The sequence below is a fragment of the Xyrauchen texanus genome, chromosome 10, assembly GCF_025860055.1.
Source record: "Xyrauchen texanus isolate HMW12.3.18 chromosome 10, RBS_HiC_50CHRs, whole genome shotgun sequence".
Classification (NCBI taxonomy): domain Eukaryota; kingdom Metazoa; phylum Chordata; class Actinopteri; order Cypriniformes; family Catostomidae; genus Xyrauchen; species Xyrauchen texanus.
In genome coordinates this window covers 47,912,132-47,928,060 of record NC_068285.1, presented here as the reverse complement: position 1 = coordinate 47,928,060, position 15,929 = coordinate 47,912,132, and the positions used below count along the sequence as shown (strand labels likewise).

At 39.4% G+C, this 15,929-nt stretch overlaps 1 protein-coding gene across 1 annotated transcript; it reads left to right on the top strand.

Moving 5' to 3' along the window:
- The first annotated feature begins 589 nt into the window (after positions 1 to 589).
- On the top strand, positions 590 to 12,652 carry ankle1 (ankyrin repeat and LEM domain containing 1). The gene is made up of 9 exons (XM_052135524.1): positions 590 to 761; positions 1,397 to 1,549; positions 1,832 to 1,937; positions 2,125 to 2,245; positions 2,418 to 4,586; positions 9,059 to 9,227; positions 9,323 to 9,485; positions 11,950 to 12,082; positions 12,154 to 12,652. The coding sequence occupies exons 1-9, from the start codon at positions 691 to 693 to the stop codon at positions 12,315 to 12,317; spliced, it is 3,249 nt and encodes a 1,082-aa protein (XP_051991484.1). The 5' UTR covers positions 590 to 690; the 3' UTR covers positions 12,318 to 12,652.
- The last annotated feature ends 3,277 nt before the right edge of the window (positions 12,653 to 15,929 follow it).

Below are 15,929 nucleotides of genomic sequence, written 5' to 3'. Positions count from 1 at the left end.
TGTCCCCACAAGGTCAAACATTTCGGGTTTTACTATCCTTATGGGGACATTTGGTCCCCACAAAGTGATAAATACACGCTCACACACACACACACACACACACACACACACACACACACACACACACACACACACACACACACACACACACACACACATGTTGTGTTTCCATGTTTTATGGGGACTTTCCATAGACATAATGGTTTTTATACTGTACAAACTTTATATTCTATCCCCTAAACCTAACCCTACCCCTAAACCTAACCCTCACAGAAAACATTCTGCAATTTTACATTTTCAAAAAACATAATTTAGTATGATTTATAAGCTGTTTTCCTCATGGGGACCGACAAAATGTCCCCACAAGGTCAAAAATTTCAGGTTTTACTATCCTTATGGGGACATTTGGTACCCACAAAGTGATAAATACACGCTCACACACACACACACACACACACACACACACACACACAATTTGAAGTAGTTTATGACTCCGCGACAGCAGATGGCGGTGTTCCGTTCGATAGAAGCGGAAAACGGCGAATGGAGGGAAATTTCATTGTTGTAGACTGCAATCAGCGTTGTTTCAGGATGGGACTTCAACATAACAAAGAACTTTTTAAAGCCAAACCTTGCTGCTAAATCCCCATGTAAGAGAAACATGTGCTAGCAGTTGAAACCGCAGACAGAATGACTCTGAGAGGCAGCTCTGCGCAGATGGACACGTTACTAATCGAAGCAGTCAGTGAAGCAGATTCCAGGTAATGACTGCCTTAAAACTCAAAATTCATCAGAAGAATCAGAACAACTGCGTTGATTTGCAACACATGCTTATGCTTTTTACGGCAAGATATGCAAGAATTAACAATATAAAAAGTATAATTTGAGTTTTCAACGTAGTTAATACCGGGGCTAGTTGTCACACAGGAAAGTCAAAAGGGCTATATCTCAAGTCATCTCTATTTTGAGTCAAAGGACTAACACAAATGTTTTTTTTTTTCATTACACTCAAATTGATTCCTGGGAAAATTACAAAACAATTGTAGTTTTCTGTCACCTTTTGACGTTTTGTAATTTAATTGTTTATATATAGCTGAAAACCCATTTCAAAACCTATTTCCATACAAGGTAATGTAATTTCAATAGCAATATGTCGTGGAAGATGCCTTTTTACATTACTTTAGATAGTATTTCATATATCAATAAACAGCAGATTGCCATTGTGTCAACCTACTCAATGTTGTGTGACCACAACTTTTATCGACTTCGATGTAGAATGACTTTCAAAAATAAACCTACCCTCAAAAATATTTACTAGAGTTAAAACTTGTGACAACTAGCCCAGTCTTTACTATATATATATGGATGTATGAGTACAAAAATGTTGTGTATAAAGGTGTGCGGAGTCTCTGCTGTCTCAGGGTGCGAACCCAAATGTTATCGTCCGGGATGGTGTGGCAGCGGTTCATTTAGCTGCAGGTAAAGAATCTGAGAGAGGATTGCGGTGCCTTAAACTCATTCTACAGCACGGAGCTGACCCGAACCTCAGGTTAGTTACACCATACTTGCATTAGACAACCTATGCACAATATGTTCACTGGAATTTGTACCATAATCTGTAGTTTTCTTGTGAAGCATCATTTTTCAGTTTATCTCACTTGAACTGAAACATGTAAATTATTATTATTATTAGAAAGACTGACATTCCAACTTTGACATAAACAGTGTGTTTGAATGCTCCAGTATCAACAGTTTCATCTCTACAAGGTTTAAAGAGCTTAATACAATACTGTGACCATTATCTGTTCAAAGCTGTTTTCTCTCTTTTTAGGACTAGTGAAGACCTTACTCCATTACATATCGCTGCATCTTGGGGTTGTTATCAGAATCTGCGATTACTTTTACGCAACGGTGGAAACCCAAATCTCAAAGATCAAGTACAACATTCAGTGCATTATTGCCTCCCATGTTAACCTCTTAACATATAGCATTCCAGCATTAATCTTGACATTTATTTTGAATACTTTTGTGCAGTGGATAACTTGAGAGCTAATTGCTGCTGTTTTGTTTTTCCCAGAGATTTTGTTCATTTGTGTTTAAACTACTGTACCACTTTGTTTTTAGGATGGAAATAAACCGTCTGATTTGGCCAAACAGGAAGAGAACAGTAAATGTGCCAGTCTTCTTCAAGAGTATGAATCCCACACATCACAGGAGGAACACGATGTGCCCAAATTCCAATATTGTAAGATTGTAGACTATTAGAATGTTGATAACAGCCATTTAGGTGAAGCAGGTCTTTTGATCTTCCAGAAATAGTTTCACATCAACATCAAAGATGAGTTAACCTAGTGTTATTTCTCTCCTGTCAGGCAGAATAAATAATGAAAATCCATCTTTTTTTGTTTTGTTTGTAGCAATCCTGTCTGGCCAGTCCTTGAGTGACAGCACGTTTAGTCTAGATTCTTCCAGTCCTGGTTCAGAAAGCATCTTAATTCATGATCACCCTGGAATGGGACCACTGAGCAGCACACGGCTGTCCTCTTTTTCCAATATGTGTAGAGTCAGTGGAAGACCTTTGACCAGAGAAAGTCAGGCCTTCTGGTTGTCAGACGTGTCAGATCTTGAGTCACATGATTCTCATGTTTGGAGTAAAGATGAGATCTGTAAGGAATTACCCATAATGTCTAGTACATCTCTCTCTGTCTTGGACAATAAAAACAATCCAGGACTTCAACATCAAGCTGTAGATTGTGAACCTGATGTATTGCAATTTAAGAATAGCTGGCTGCCACATATACAGCACCCTGTTCTATCTCAACGTGACAATAGAAAAAGTGTCACCTTCAAAGAAAGTAATGAATATTTCCCAAGCACCAGCCCAGATCATCATCTGCATCTCTTTCTTGATCAGTCTAGTGATATTACATTAGATTTTTCTCAATATCCTGATTTCATAGACACTAAACGCATAGCTACTGTGTTACAAAATCAGGGAATCGATGTCACTGATGATGACGATGTGTTTGTTTTTTCCAAAGAAGTTGATACACTGGAGAATGAGTTTGAAAAGACTGTTGTTGGGTCGGAAGCATTTGATAACACCAATAGTGATGATGACGACAATGATGATGCATTTAAGAGCACTATTCAACCCCCAGTCAGTAGTGGATCTAGTGAGTATAGTAGCTGTAGCAGTGACCCCTGCAGAAGTCCAACTGAAGGTTCATTGGGAATTGGAAGGTTGTCTAATAATGAAAACAATGGACATCCAACTTTGACCGAACCCTCTGCTTATAAAGCAGATTTGACCATTAGATTTTGTGCCTCCAGTGCTAGAAATGAAGGCCTTACCTCCCTTAGAGATGGAAAAAAACTGGTTTTAGAAGGAAATAGTGGTCATAGTACAGAATCATGTTTATCCACAATAGCCAGAGATATTGGTAATGTAGAAATTGATTTTATTCCAAGTCCATTCGTGACTGGGAGAACACGCTCAAGACTTAGTCGTTGCTCAGAGAGAATAAGCCAAAATTCTGCTTCCTTTCAGTCCTGTTCTTCTCTTTTTGAACAGACTCTACCCACCGCTACACGTTCACGCCGCAATACGAGTAAGTCACCGTACAGTTTATCAAAGTACAGTCTTGATGAAGACAGTATCAGTGGAGGAAGTAAAGTGGAAAATCTTGACTCTCAGATGAGCACTCTCAAGTTATCTACAAGCTCAGATGGTCAAAGCCAAGCTGACACTCTACTGTTATTAGAGAGCATGGCTGACACAGTATTAATTTCTGGAAGTAATGTTGAATTACAGCTGGAAACATTTGAAACTTGTAATAAGGTTGCCACTCCTTTTTGTCTCAAAGAGGATACGCTTGATGAACTTTTGACTTTTCATATGCAAGAAGTAAAGGAAAGCTCAACAGAAATGCCAAGGATAAACTCAGTTGTTGCAGGAGACAAAGAGTCCTGGGTTAAACATGGATTTGATTCTCAACAGGAGTCATATCAGGTAAGCTTAGAATGTGCTTCAAGTTTGAGCTACGAATCTCCCAGAGCACAGAATCCCCATGGGAATCCAGGGCGCACTGGATGCACGCCTAGATATAGCATGAATCGACTGTCGGGCCACTCACGGCAACACACGCTAGCAAACCTTTCTTGCATACCAGGTGGACAACCTTTCGTTGATATGGATGCACCTGTGGAATACCTGTATACTGACACTGAAGAGGGCCATAAACTCATTGAGACCCTTGTTCCACCAACAGCCAGCACCTCTCTCAGCTCTAGCATGAGCACCAATACCTCTGAAGAGACGGTTCTTTATGATTGGCGCTCTGTTCAGCTCGGGACTGCAAGTCCAGATCATAGCAAAGAATGCTGTCAGCCTGAAAAGGAGGAGGATGTTGGAATCAGTGGATTAACTGACAGGGAACTCAGAAATAAATTAATTGAACTGGGAGAGGATCCAGGACCCATAAACAGCCAAACCCGGCCATTGTACGTACAGAAATTGAAGAGATCCCTTCAGAATACACCTCACACCCAGAAATCTGTTCATCTGAGCCCCAATAATTTCACTGGTATGTACAACGAAATTAAGTGTAAAGAATAGCATTTAGCCAAGGTACACTTTATCTAACTCATCAGTCTTTATTTTGTGGCCTCTGAAATGGCTGAATGTATGGTTATTTAACCATTATTTGCCCTCAAAGGTTGTGATGATTAGGCAGAACACTTCTAATGTTGTATTCTTAAAAATAAAGTTCTAAAAACAGGGGTTTTCATAGCAATGCCACAGAAGAAACATTTTTGAAGAACCTTTTTATAGGATGTGTCATCCTTATGTCCTGAATCAGTATATTGTGAACACTAATTTGGGCAGTGGCAAAAGTGTTGATTCACTGAGCATTGGGACACTATGTTTCCATCCAAGGATTTTTTTCGAAAAATGTTTTGTCGCATCAGAATAAAGCTGATGGAAATGCACATTAGCGCTAAAATGTCACAAATGTTGACATAATATTTTTCCGTTAAACTCTGTCGATATGTCAAATGTCACGAAACACTTGTCGATAAAATTGTTGTCACATTTCAGAGTTTGCCCCAATTGTTAGCCTGTGTTAATCATGACAACAGTATTGAAATCCAATTTATTGTGCTTGATTATGGATTGATCTTTATGGCATATAGAGGCGATCTGCAAACGTGAAACTTCCAGGAGTACCAACACCAATATCTCATGCACATTGAACAAATGAATGGCCACTGCTTGCGATTTAATTTAATTGTGGTATATATCCGTTTATTTATTAAAGTTTATTTTCCATACCATTCAAAATAATAGACCGCAGTCACAGAATTAGCCCACAAAACATCATTTTTGTGCACAAAGATGTTTTAAATTGAGAATAAATACACAATACTAGGTGAAAAGCTTCAGTATGCTTTTTTTTTCTTCAGTAGGCTTACAGCCCAATTCTATTAAATTATTGTTTAGTCTACTTTTGAAAAAACGCCTGCAAAATTCCCTGTATTAAATTTAAATAAATTACCAAACGAAAAAAGCTAACTTTTTCTCAAACTTAAATTAGCTTTACCCTGTTCTGTAGATTAATAAAGTCGGCTGAATGACGTTCTCAGAATGTTCTGCACTTTTTACAAGACTATAAACTATCAGAACTATTTGTCCAATGCTGAGTTCACTTTCAGAAAACGAGCTTTTGAACATTTTAAAACGTTTAAATATTTTAAATCCTAACCCTCTTTACCTCTGATCACGTTTGCTTCTTCAGAAAATATAAATTTGCATTATGAAGCTAAAATTAATTTTAGATGATAATCAAGATCAGTTGGTCGTTAAAGGTTGCTGGAGAAATATGCGGGACATAATGCTGTGATGGCGATGCTTTTGATTAGATGATTGTTCAAAATATTGAATATCAGGAATGTATCATATGTGTAAACCCTGATATAACACTGCATAATTGTTTTTTCTTTAATAGCTGTGCACACCGCATATACACATCGATTGATGGTCCATATACTGAGACAGAATTTTTTCCCACTACTTTTGCCAGCAGGTTGCCAGCTTGAACAGGGCCATGACGATCCGCTTTCGGGTCGGAACCGATGCCAACCTGCGATAGGTGCAACATCAGGACCAATATTACAGTCCTATCAGAAGGGCAACTGTTCCCTTTTGATTGCAATTCCTCCTCTTCTGATTGTTTTTATTTGTGAAATTAAAATTATTGTAAGCTGGCTAATTTTATTGAATTGTCTCAATACTCTCCCCATTTTACCAAAACTTCGGAGGAAAAAAATTAGGGACATCTGGGAGGCGATAAACACACATTTCTGAATGAAAACGGCTTCAGGGCAAATTTATTTTACGATAAACCGTCAACCCCAGAGGGTTAAGGCAGATGTGCCCTGTAGAACACCACAAGATTCAGGAGAAAACCGCCTTTTCATTTCATTGACAAGTCTATCAATGACAGGGTAGGAGCAGTGCTTTCGGATGTCATGGATGGAGGTGAGTGGTGGACGTTTTCCTGTGTGGGCGTCAACTACAATCCCTCCATGTGGCATGCAGGCTGACCTTGTCGTCGCTCTTGTCTGAACTGAATGATGATCCCTGTCTTGGTGCACAGGGCCTGTGCTCCGTTTCGCTTTTCGGACAGGGATGCAATTACGGACTCAACAAGATCCAGATCAGATGCTAGTTGCAGATCTGGGGACTGCAAATGGTCAGACAAGAATTTGGTGGTGCGAAACAGATCCTCAAATAGAGTGAGCTGCAAAACAAACTGTCCGTCTATCAGTGCCTTTACTGCTCTAGCTTCTGTTTTTCTTCTAGCCATCGACTGTTTGATTACATAATCAAGTGTAGCACAGATTGCTGGCAGTGTTTTCTGAATGGCCCACAGTACTGTGGTTTTCTGTTGGTTCGAGTTCCTTTTGCTTCTTGAGGAAAACGTTGTGTATTAGAGAGCCAGAAAAAACTTCAAAAAAGTCTCCTACAGTATTGACACTAAATATAAACGATGGGCATGGCAATGTACAAACAGAGCATGCGGTACTTCTCTCCAAAACCTCTCCTGCACACCGTTATTACACCCTGTCATTACGGCGGCGCCGTCATAGCATTGGCCAATACACATGTTGTAATCGATGTTGCATTTACTTAGTGTTTGTTCGATAGTGGTCAAAAGTGAATCGCCGTTTAGGCCATCAGCTGGAGTGAAGTGTAGGAACTCCTCCCGCATGTCATTGTTATGCAAGTACCGCACCACCACAGACACCTGCTCCTTTTTAATCATGTCTTTGCTCTCATCCACCATTAGTGCAAAAACTCCAGCCTCCTGTACTTCCCCACTGATTTGGTCCCTTACCATATTTGCCATTAGTTCGATTAGCTCATCTTGAATGTCGTGGTGTGTGTACTGGGCATTTCTGGGATTGTTGGATATTTTGTTTGCAACAGTTTTGTCAAACTTGCCAAGTAAGTGTAAACATTTTATTAAGTTGCCCGTTTGATGTACCCTCCACCTCTCTATGTACTCTTTGGGCGATGGTTTGAGACTAAGTGTAACGCAATGCCTCCACAACAATCTGCATATATATACCCTGTTGTCACGTACTGTCTTTGAATGTCCCCCGCTCTCTTTCCGTATTTTAAACTCCGACCATGCATCCATGGCGTGTTTATGTCCAGCCCTCACATCATGTGTATGGAATGACTGTGTAGCTTTATCCCATGTGCTAAACCCGTCATGGGTATACACGGTTTCTTTATGGAACCCGTGGCTCTGGTGAGCAAAATGGCTGCAGGCAAAACAAAACGCACAGTCCATGGTCATTGAGTACTCGAGCCAAGGGTACTGTTCATACCATCGGCGATTGAACGGCCGCATTTGTTGACCGTATTTCTTTGCCGGGTATTTTCTCAACCTAGGGCGCCTTGGTCCATCACTGGTTGACCGACTGATGTGGGATATAGCGTGGAGGAGGGGGGCAGCTCTAGTTCCACTGCAGCTCGGGGTAGGGGCTAGCTGGTGGGTTAATTGACGCAGGCACCTGTTCTTCATCATAGTCCCAATCCTCCCAATCGTGATCCTCACTGTTGCTCTGCTCTATGTTGTCTACCAAATCCTTGGAGATGGCAGGGTTGTCCGTCTCTGTTAGATTTCGCATTTTACACTTTACACGACTTAAAAGAAACATTTTCGAGCTCACCTTTCATTCGCTATCTACATTAGCCAAGTTTACCGCCTTATTACATGAACCTCCCTGACATGCTTTCGTGAGAATGTCTAAAAGTTCATAAATAGAATTATTTATCAACTCTGTCTTTAAGATTTTCAAATTACTTAAATATGTATATGTATGTTTTTTTGTTTTCTTGAAAGATATATATATTTTCTTAACAAAAGCCTTGGGGTTGCTTAGCAGTTGCTGGCCAAATCTTGGTGTTGGTATAGCAACGCCAAGCTACCCCCTCGCGCCGCTCATGATATTACGAGCCTCTAATAATAAACAAATTGGATAACTGTTCTAATTTTGTGACAATCAGAAATTTATCACCTCTGGAATGGATGACAAGGAAGGACAATAAAATTACTAGTTGGTAGCCTAGTCTTTCTCACTTTAATGAAAATATAAAAATGGTCCATTCAGACTTTTACATTCTCTCAGTGGATGCCCCTGAATCCCCATACAATATTATTACTCAGTCATAAGAGCTTCTGTGCCCCATACTTGGGTATTTGAATGTAAAGAAATATAAATGTATATATAATCTGAATGTAAAAATATTCAAATAAATTCTGGACTGCTGTCATTAAGCGTCAAAACGAACAGATCTTTTAACATTCATATCCAACTACACTCGATCGATAAACTCAAAAAAATATATTACGATTTTGGTAGAAGATCCCTCAGACCCCACTGCTTTGGCTGTCTCTGGGCCCCCAATGCAGTGTTGAAGAGGCTGTTTTGACTGAGTAGGACTTATTGTTATTATTATAAAACAAATGTATTTCTTCCTCAGCTAAAGGTTACAGCCCAGAGCTTGAAAAGGCTCTTCACAGATTTCTACTTCCAGACTGTCAAGCAGATGAGTTTGCTTTGTGTGAGCAGTTTGATCAGCCTGATCAGAATAAAAGATGGCGTGAGGGTTTCATCAAGTCCAACTTTAACTACCTGTTGCTTGATCCACGGTATGTATTCTATCACATTTGTTTAATTTATTTTGAAGAATTGCCAAGTTGTTTTAAACTAAACTAAACTAAAAAATGTTCCCACTATTTTACAGTGTGACCAAGAATCTACCATATCGAAGTCAATCCATGACCCCTAAAGAGTGTTTTCAAACCTTCATCAATGCTGTGTTCTATGTTGGAAAGGGCAAGCGCTCTAGACCATACAGTCACCTCTATGAAGCACTGGAATATTTCAAAGGAGATAAGACCTCAAAGGTTAGTTAAGCACCCCCATTTATTCTTTTGTATGTGATATTTAGATCCATGACATTGTATTAAAAGAAAAATCTAGCAAAAATCCCATTTTAAAAAGCATTTGCAAAGTTCACAGGGTGTGTTCCAAAACAAAGTGAGCTGCCACACTGTCCCCTGCATACATAGGCAGCTGCTTACTATGGCAGTATCCTTACTAAAATGGAGCCTCATAAGACTATTATAAGCTTGTGACAGGGTGGTCCTCCAGGCAACAGGGCAGCCAGATAGAGCCTTTGTTCCCTAGTGCTAGTGAAAAAATAACAGGCACATAATACTGTTACCAAAAAGACAAACAAACAAAGGTGTCGGACAGCTGTCTGTAAATCTCTCTCTCGCACTGCAGCTTCCAGTTGACCTTTATCCCTCTCTGAGGCTTGATTAGCCCGATTAGGGGCCGGGTGTGCGGAATCACAACCCGGCCCCGCCCTGTCACAATGCTATTATGAAAATTCTACATAGTTCTCCCCATGCGCAGCGCATGGAGACTTGTATCACAACTGATTTCAATAAAGGAGATGCAAGAGGAACAACACTGTACTGCATTATATATATATATATATATATATAAATATATGACACATTTTGTGTAAAACAGTCAGTTTTATAACATTTTTAAATAATAATTATTATTTTCTACAATCACAGACAATAATTCATAGCTTGTGTTCTGAATTCACATTTGTAGACAAGTAGTCACAAATGTGTAAAATGACTTTCACATAAATACAACTATAGATACAAACTTTTTTTAGTATTAAGTATTACATATTAACTTTTGTACTTTAATTCCTTTTCGCATTACAACAACAACAAATCCGCTCTTACAACCTTTCAAATCTGGCACTGCATCTTTAAATCTTCACGCCTGGACTTTTGCAGTTAAATTAGCGAAAAAGCTGTAGCAAAACTTGTGCACTTGTAAATACTGATGCGAGAGAGCAAGACCAGTGTTTGGTGGGGGAGGGGGCAATTAAGTCATTTTATTGGTTGATGCCAAGCCAATGAATTCCACCTGTGTGGATCATGTTAACTGGGGATATGCGTGTGCATGTGAATAACTTGACTTGCCTTTTTAGCAGATTCATTCAATGTGAATTGCCAAGGAGCAGAGAAAAGATGTTTTGCACATTACAAAAAAAAATGTGGTGATGCTATTTGTACTTTTACAAATAGCATCTTACTGTGGTAGGTTATGTGGCTGAAGTCCCACTGTAGCGAAGGCTACCTTATAAGATGACATGGGCTGGTTTCAGGTGTGTTAAGCAGTGTACCAGGTGTGTCGGTCAGAACACGACAGAGATGCAAGTAATCAACTTGAACTAGTTTATTATTGAAAGTATGTAAAGATGAACATCGGAGGGGGGAGCCAACCACTAACATACACCTTAATCAATAACTTCCAGGGTCTGAGGCGGCGTCTTATGGACTGCAATGGTCTTTTAGGGCGTTATGGGTGACAGTGAGTCATTTGGGCCTCCTTTGGCGAAATCCAGGGTGTTTAAAGAGCTCAGAGGAAATGATAGTTGGCGTGAGTCCTTGGAATAGTGTCAAACCAACAAGCAATCATTGAGATGTGAGCACAAGAGGCACATGTGGTCGAAGAAATGGAGTAATGTCACTGCTTATACAAGTGGGTGCCAAGCCTTGATCTGATGGGAGTGTAACATACGAATTGTGCTGGTATATTGATGTGTGGTTTCCCTGTAACAGACCAAGAGCAGCACTATAATAACAGCAACACTGTTACACGTTACTAAGTTAGAACTCTTACATATACCACATTACCATAGCATTAATATAAAAACTATTGACTACTCCCCTCATACATGAACATAATAATGCATGAACACAAGATATAACGTCATATTTACAAGCATTATTTTACTTATGTGACTCACAATTATATCTTCAATTGTTTTACTGTTATTAATTATCAACATGAATTATCTAAGATTACTGTAGATCGACATATAAGTTATGAGATATAGCTCAGATGAATTAGCATCGTACCATAGCAGCACACGGCTGATAACTGTGTCATAACACAATGAGTGCAGATCAGCAAACAGTACTCACTCTTATGACGCACAGAAGCACAATATACACTTGTTCCGAGGCTGATAACCAATGTTATTCGTCTTTTCCAGGGCCTTTAGATGGGATAACTGCCATCTGAGGCGATATGCTTTGCTCTGTGAGGAATTGTTTTATTCTGAGCTCGCGAGCACGTCGCCCTTTCATAATAAAAGCCCCCAACAATGTTTAGCGCTGCAACGCTCTTAATCTTCTCAAATAGCCTTTTGCACACCCACTGTGAGTTGCATGCTGGTCACATACCTATAATCATTATTCATAAACACGGCACACTACCTTACTTTTTTCTATTTATGTTTCTAAATAAAATTGTGTTGTCCCATCTCTGCAGAAGCTTTGCTCAAAAGTGCAGCACATTCTGCAGGTCTGGAATGCTGGGCATGGAGTCATATCCTTACACTGTTTCCAGAATGTCATCGCTGTGGAAGCGTACACACGTGAGGCCTGTATGGTGGATGCTATTGGTAAGGAGAATGTTCTTGAATATTCTTTTCAGTATGAAGTTCTGTCTTAAAGCCTTCACATCTTTTAATAGGGCTGAAGATGCTCACAAACCAGAAGCGAGGAGACTACTATGGTGTGGTGTCAACTTGGCCTGTCCATAGGAAACGGGAGTTAGGAGTTCACTTGCTTTACCGGGTGATGCAGATCTTCTTGGCTGAAGGAGAAAGACAACTCCGACCCGCTGACATCAGATGAACCCCAAGATTTTCAACCCTAGGCATTACACAAACTTCAATACTAAAGTCAAGCAAATATTTACATTGACCATGTTAATATAAATACAACTCAAAGCATTACCATTGAGTGAGGACCAGAACATTTCTGCTAAAATGATCTTAGTCATGCTATAGAAAACAAAAATTGTTTACTTAGTTTTTTTTGGTAATTTTCCTGTGTAATGTTTGGTTGATCAGAACTCTTAAAGATGTGGTAACTGAATGAGCTCTTGTTAAATGCAATGCTGCTGATCAACTGCTGCCTGTTCATTCCTTGAAAGATCATTATTTGCATAAATAAAGTGAAAGACAAAGAAGCTGAAAGGATCTTGGGACATTACACTTGGAGTATTTAAAATAGATTGGATTGAACCAACATTGTTTAAACAACTAATGAGGATTGTTCTCAAAGCACTCCGTTGAATATTCCACTGCAAAGATATTTGTCACTGCAGATTTATTTGTGCTTTTGCTAGAGCAATGTTTAAGTCACCTTTTCTAGAAACCTCTCAATGTCAAAGTGTGGCCCAGAAAGAGTGTTGTTCAGTCACACAGAACATGGTGTTCCCAACTGCCATCTTTACAACAATCATTCGTATCGAGCCGACTAAGTGCTGGAATGAATACTGGAAATCTTTACTTAAGTAAAATTATTGCTAATTCACTTGAGTACAAGTAGAAGTACATACAAATAATTTGACTTGAGTAAGAGTAAATAAAGTAATTCATTTACAAATTACTTTAATGAAAATTATATTATACTTCATATGTGGACTACTGTTAAAAACATTAGTAATGTTGAAAATGATTACTGTTTAAAATATGACATTATACTATTTAATTTAAATATTATACCCATAATGGCCAAGCCCAATTTTCAACGGTCTACAAGAATATGCTGACAACTAATGCTTAATAGTTCACCCAAAAATGAAAATTCTCTAATCATTTCTCACCCTCATGCCATCCCATCTGTTTATGACTTTCTTTCTTCTGCTGAACACAAATTAATATTTTGAGAAGAATATTTCAGCTCTGTAGGTCCATACAATGCAAGTGAAAGGGTGCCAAACTGTTGACACTCAAAAAGCACATAAAACGCATCATAAAAGTAATTCATTTGACTCCAGTTTTTGAATCCATATCTTCAGAAGTGATATTATAGATGTGGGTGAGAAACATCAATCAATTTAAAGTCATCTTTTGCTATAAATTCATTATGCATGAATAATATGAATCACCAAAAACACAAGAAGAAGATTGTGACAAGTGAAAATTAAAGTGCAGATTGGCTGGACTTAATTATTGATCAGTTTCTCACCCACATCTATCATATCACTTCTGAAGACAACTGGAGTTATGGATTACTTTTATGCTGTCTTGTGTGATTTTTGGAAATCAAAATTTTGACATTCACTTGCATTGTATGGACAAAAAGAGCTGAGAAAAATATTTTGTGTTCAGCAGAAGGAAGAAATCCATACACAACTGGCATGGTATGAGGGTGTGTAAATGATGAGAGAATTTCCATTTTAATTATATTATCCTAATATTTGTATTATTGGAACAGTTGAAAGTTGATGAGGTATTGTGCACACTTGCATTTCATACAAGTAAAATTTTGGTTTTAAAAATAACCAAAAAGAAACACATTTCTCTTTAAATAGATCATTCTTAAATTTTTTGGCAGGTGAAGCCTTTTTTCACCCACTACTGTTTTGAAAGAAATCAAACTGCATCTAACCAGGACTGAAAAAGAAGTGGATGGTCCAAATGCACAATAACTAGAAGTTCTTCAGATTCTCTAGTTTGAGAAACGGTCTCCTCACAAGTCCTGTGTCAATAAGCAATACACATCAAGCACTTGCATTGCTGCAAGAACAGTAGGTTTGAAGAATACAGCATTTATTTTAGAAGAAAGTCATTTGAAACATTATAAAAGTCTACAGTATTTCTTTATCTATTTAATGCATCCTTGGTGAACAGAAGCATACATTTATTTAAAAAAAACAATATGTCTTAGTTTTCTAAAACTTCTGAACAGTAGTGTTTAGCCACCTATACTGTATATGGGTCTAGTATATACAGGCAGCTATATTTAAATATTATTTCATTTAAGTTTTTTGATGAATTTAGAGTCTTAAAACTCTTTGCTGTAATGGACAATGCTAACGGCTGTAAAGTTTTATTTTATGACTATAAAGTTACTGAAAATATTTCTTGCATAGAAAGTGGATTTCAGTTTTGTGTATAGCCAATATAAGTACTGCTAAAGAAAATGTATTACATTATTTAATGCCGTTAAACATATTAAGATATATTTAAAATATATTATTAATAAATAGTGAAAGCTGACAGGGCAAATTGTCTTGTGGAGGGAGACACAGCCTTCAAATTGCTTGATTGCGCCACACTAAGAGGCTATACTGAGTTTCCACCAGTTGAGGCCCACCATGGCTGTCTTACAGGCCTACCAAGCTGACCTATAAGACATGGACGAAAGTGGCCCAGACACTGAGTCCTTCAAAGAGCCTTATGAACAGTCTACTCCAGCACCAAGCAAGGCCCAGAACACTTCTCAGAGTCCCCTAAGATAGTGGTTCTCTACTGGTTTTGCTTAGAGACCTAGATTTTCCATTGGACATATTGGCGACCACCTTAGTATAAAACAACCTGTCTTTATGTATCCTGGGTCTGATTCTTTTTCAATCTTGTATAGTTTTGTTCATGGTTACATGCATAGTGGGAAGGGGGTCTTACCCAGTTTCCTATTCTTTCAGGGGGAAAAGACCCTGCAGAGACCACACCTGCCCAGGAACGGGGAGGTAAGTGGCGAGATACATCACATGGGCCCCTCAGGTCACATGTGGAAAAAATGGCATGGTGGTAGATCCAGCCTCAAGGAGGGGGGAGTTGCTACAGCATGGCGACCGGAGGGCAGCTGGAACTGCCTAAGGGAGACGCGGGTCCATTCGCAAGGGGACCATACCGTGGACTATACACACAGGAGGAGTCCACGCAGGAGTCCGGACCTGTGGAGCACCTATTCCATTACAGGTAGATTGAGTACCCATAGTGGATTGGGTCAGCGAATTCCTCCGCTGAACTGCAGACCCATAGGGCTAGGGAGGAATTGTCCAGGGATCCGAATATATGGAATCTCCTGGGAGAGAAAGCGCAGTTTTACCTCGACTGAGGGAAAGGGCGCTAGGTGCAAGCGATCCACCTGGTCAGTTCATCAGCGTGTTACCGACTTCTACCGGCTTGGACCTGAGAAGACATGGGACGATATTGACTCAACCCTGAGATTGTAAAATCTCGCAAAGATATTAGGTGTTGCCCAACCCGCTGCTCTACATATGTCTGCAAGGGAGGTGCCCCTGGCCAGTGCCCACGAGGACGCAACATTCCTTGTTGAGTGTGCTCGGACCCGCAAAGGGTGGGGTCTGGGTAGGCCATTGAAATGGCATCCACCACCCAGTGGGAGAGCCTCTGTTTGGAGACAGTGTTCCCTTTCCGCTGTCCACCAAAGCAGACAAAGAGCTGCTCAGAACGTCTAAAGCTCTGCGTGCGGTCCAAGTAGGTACGCAAA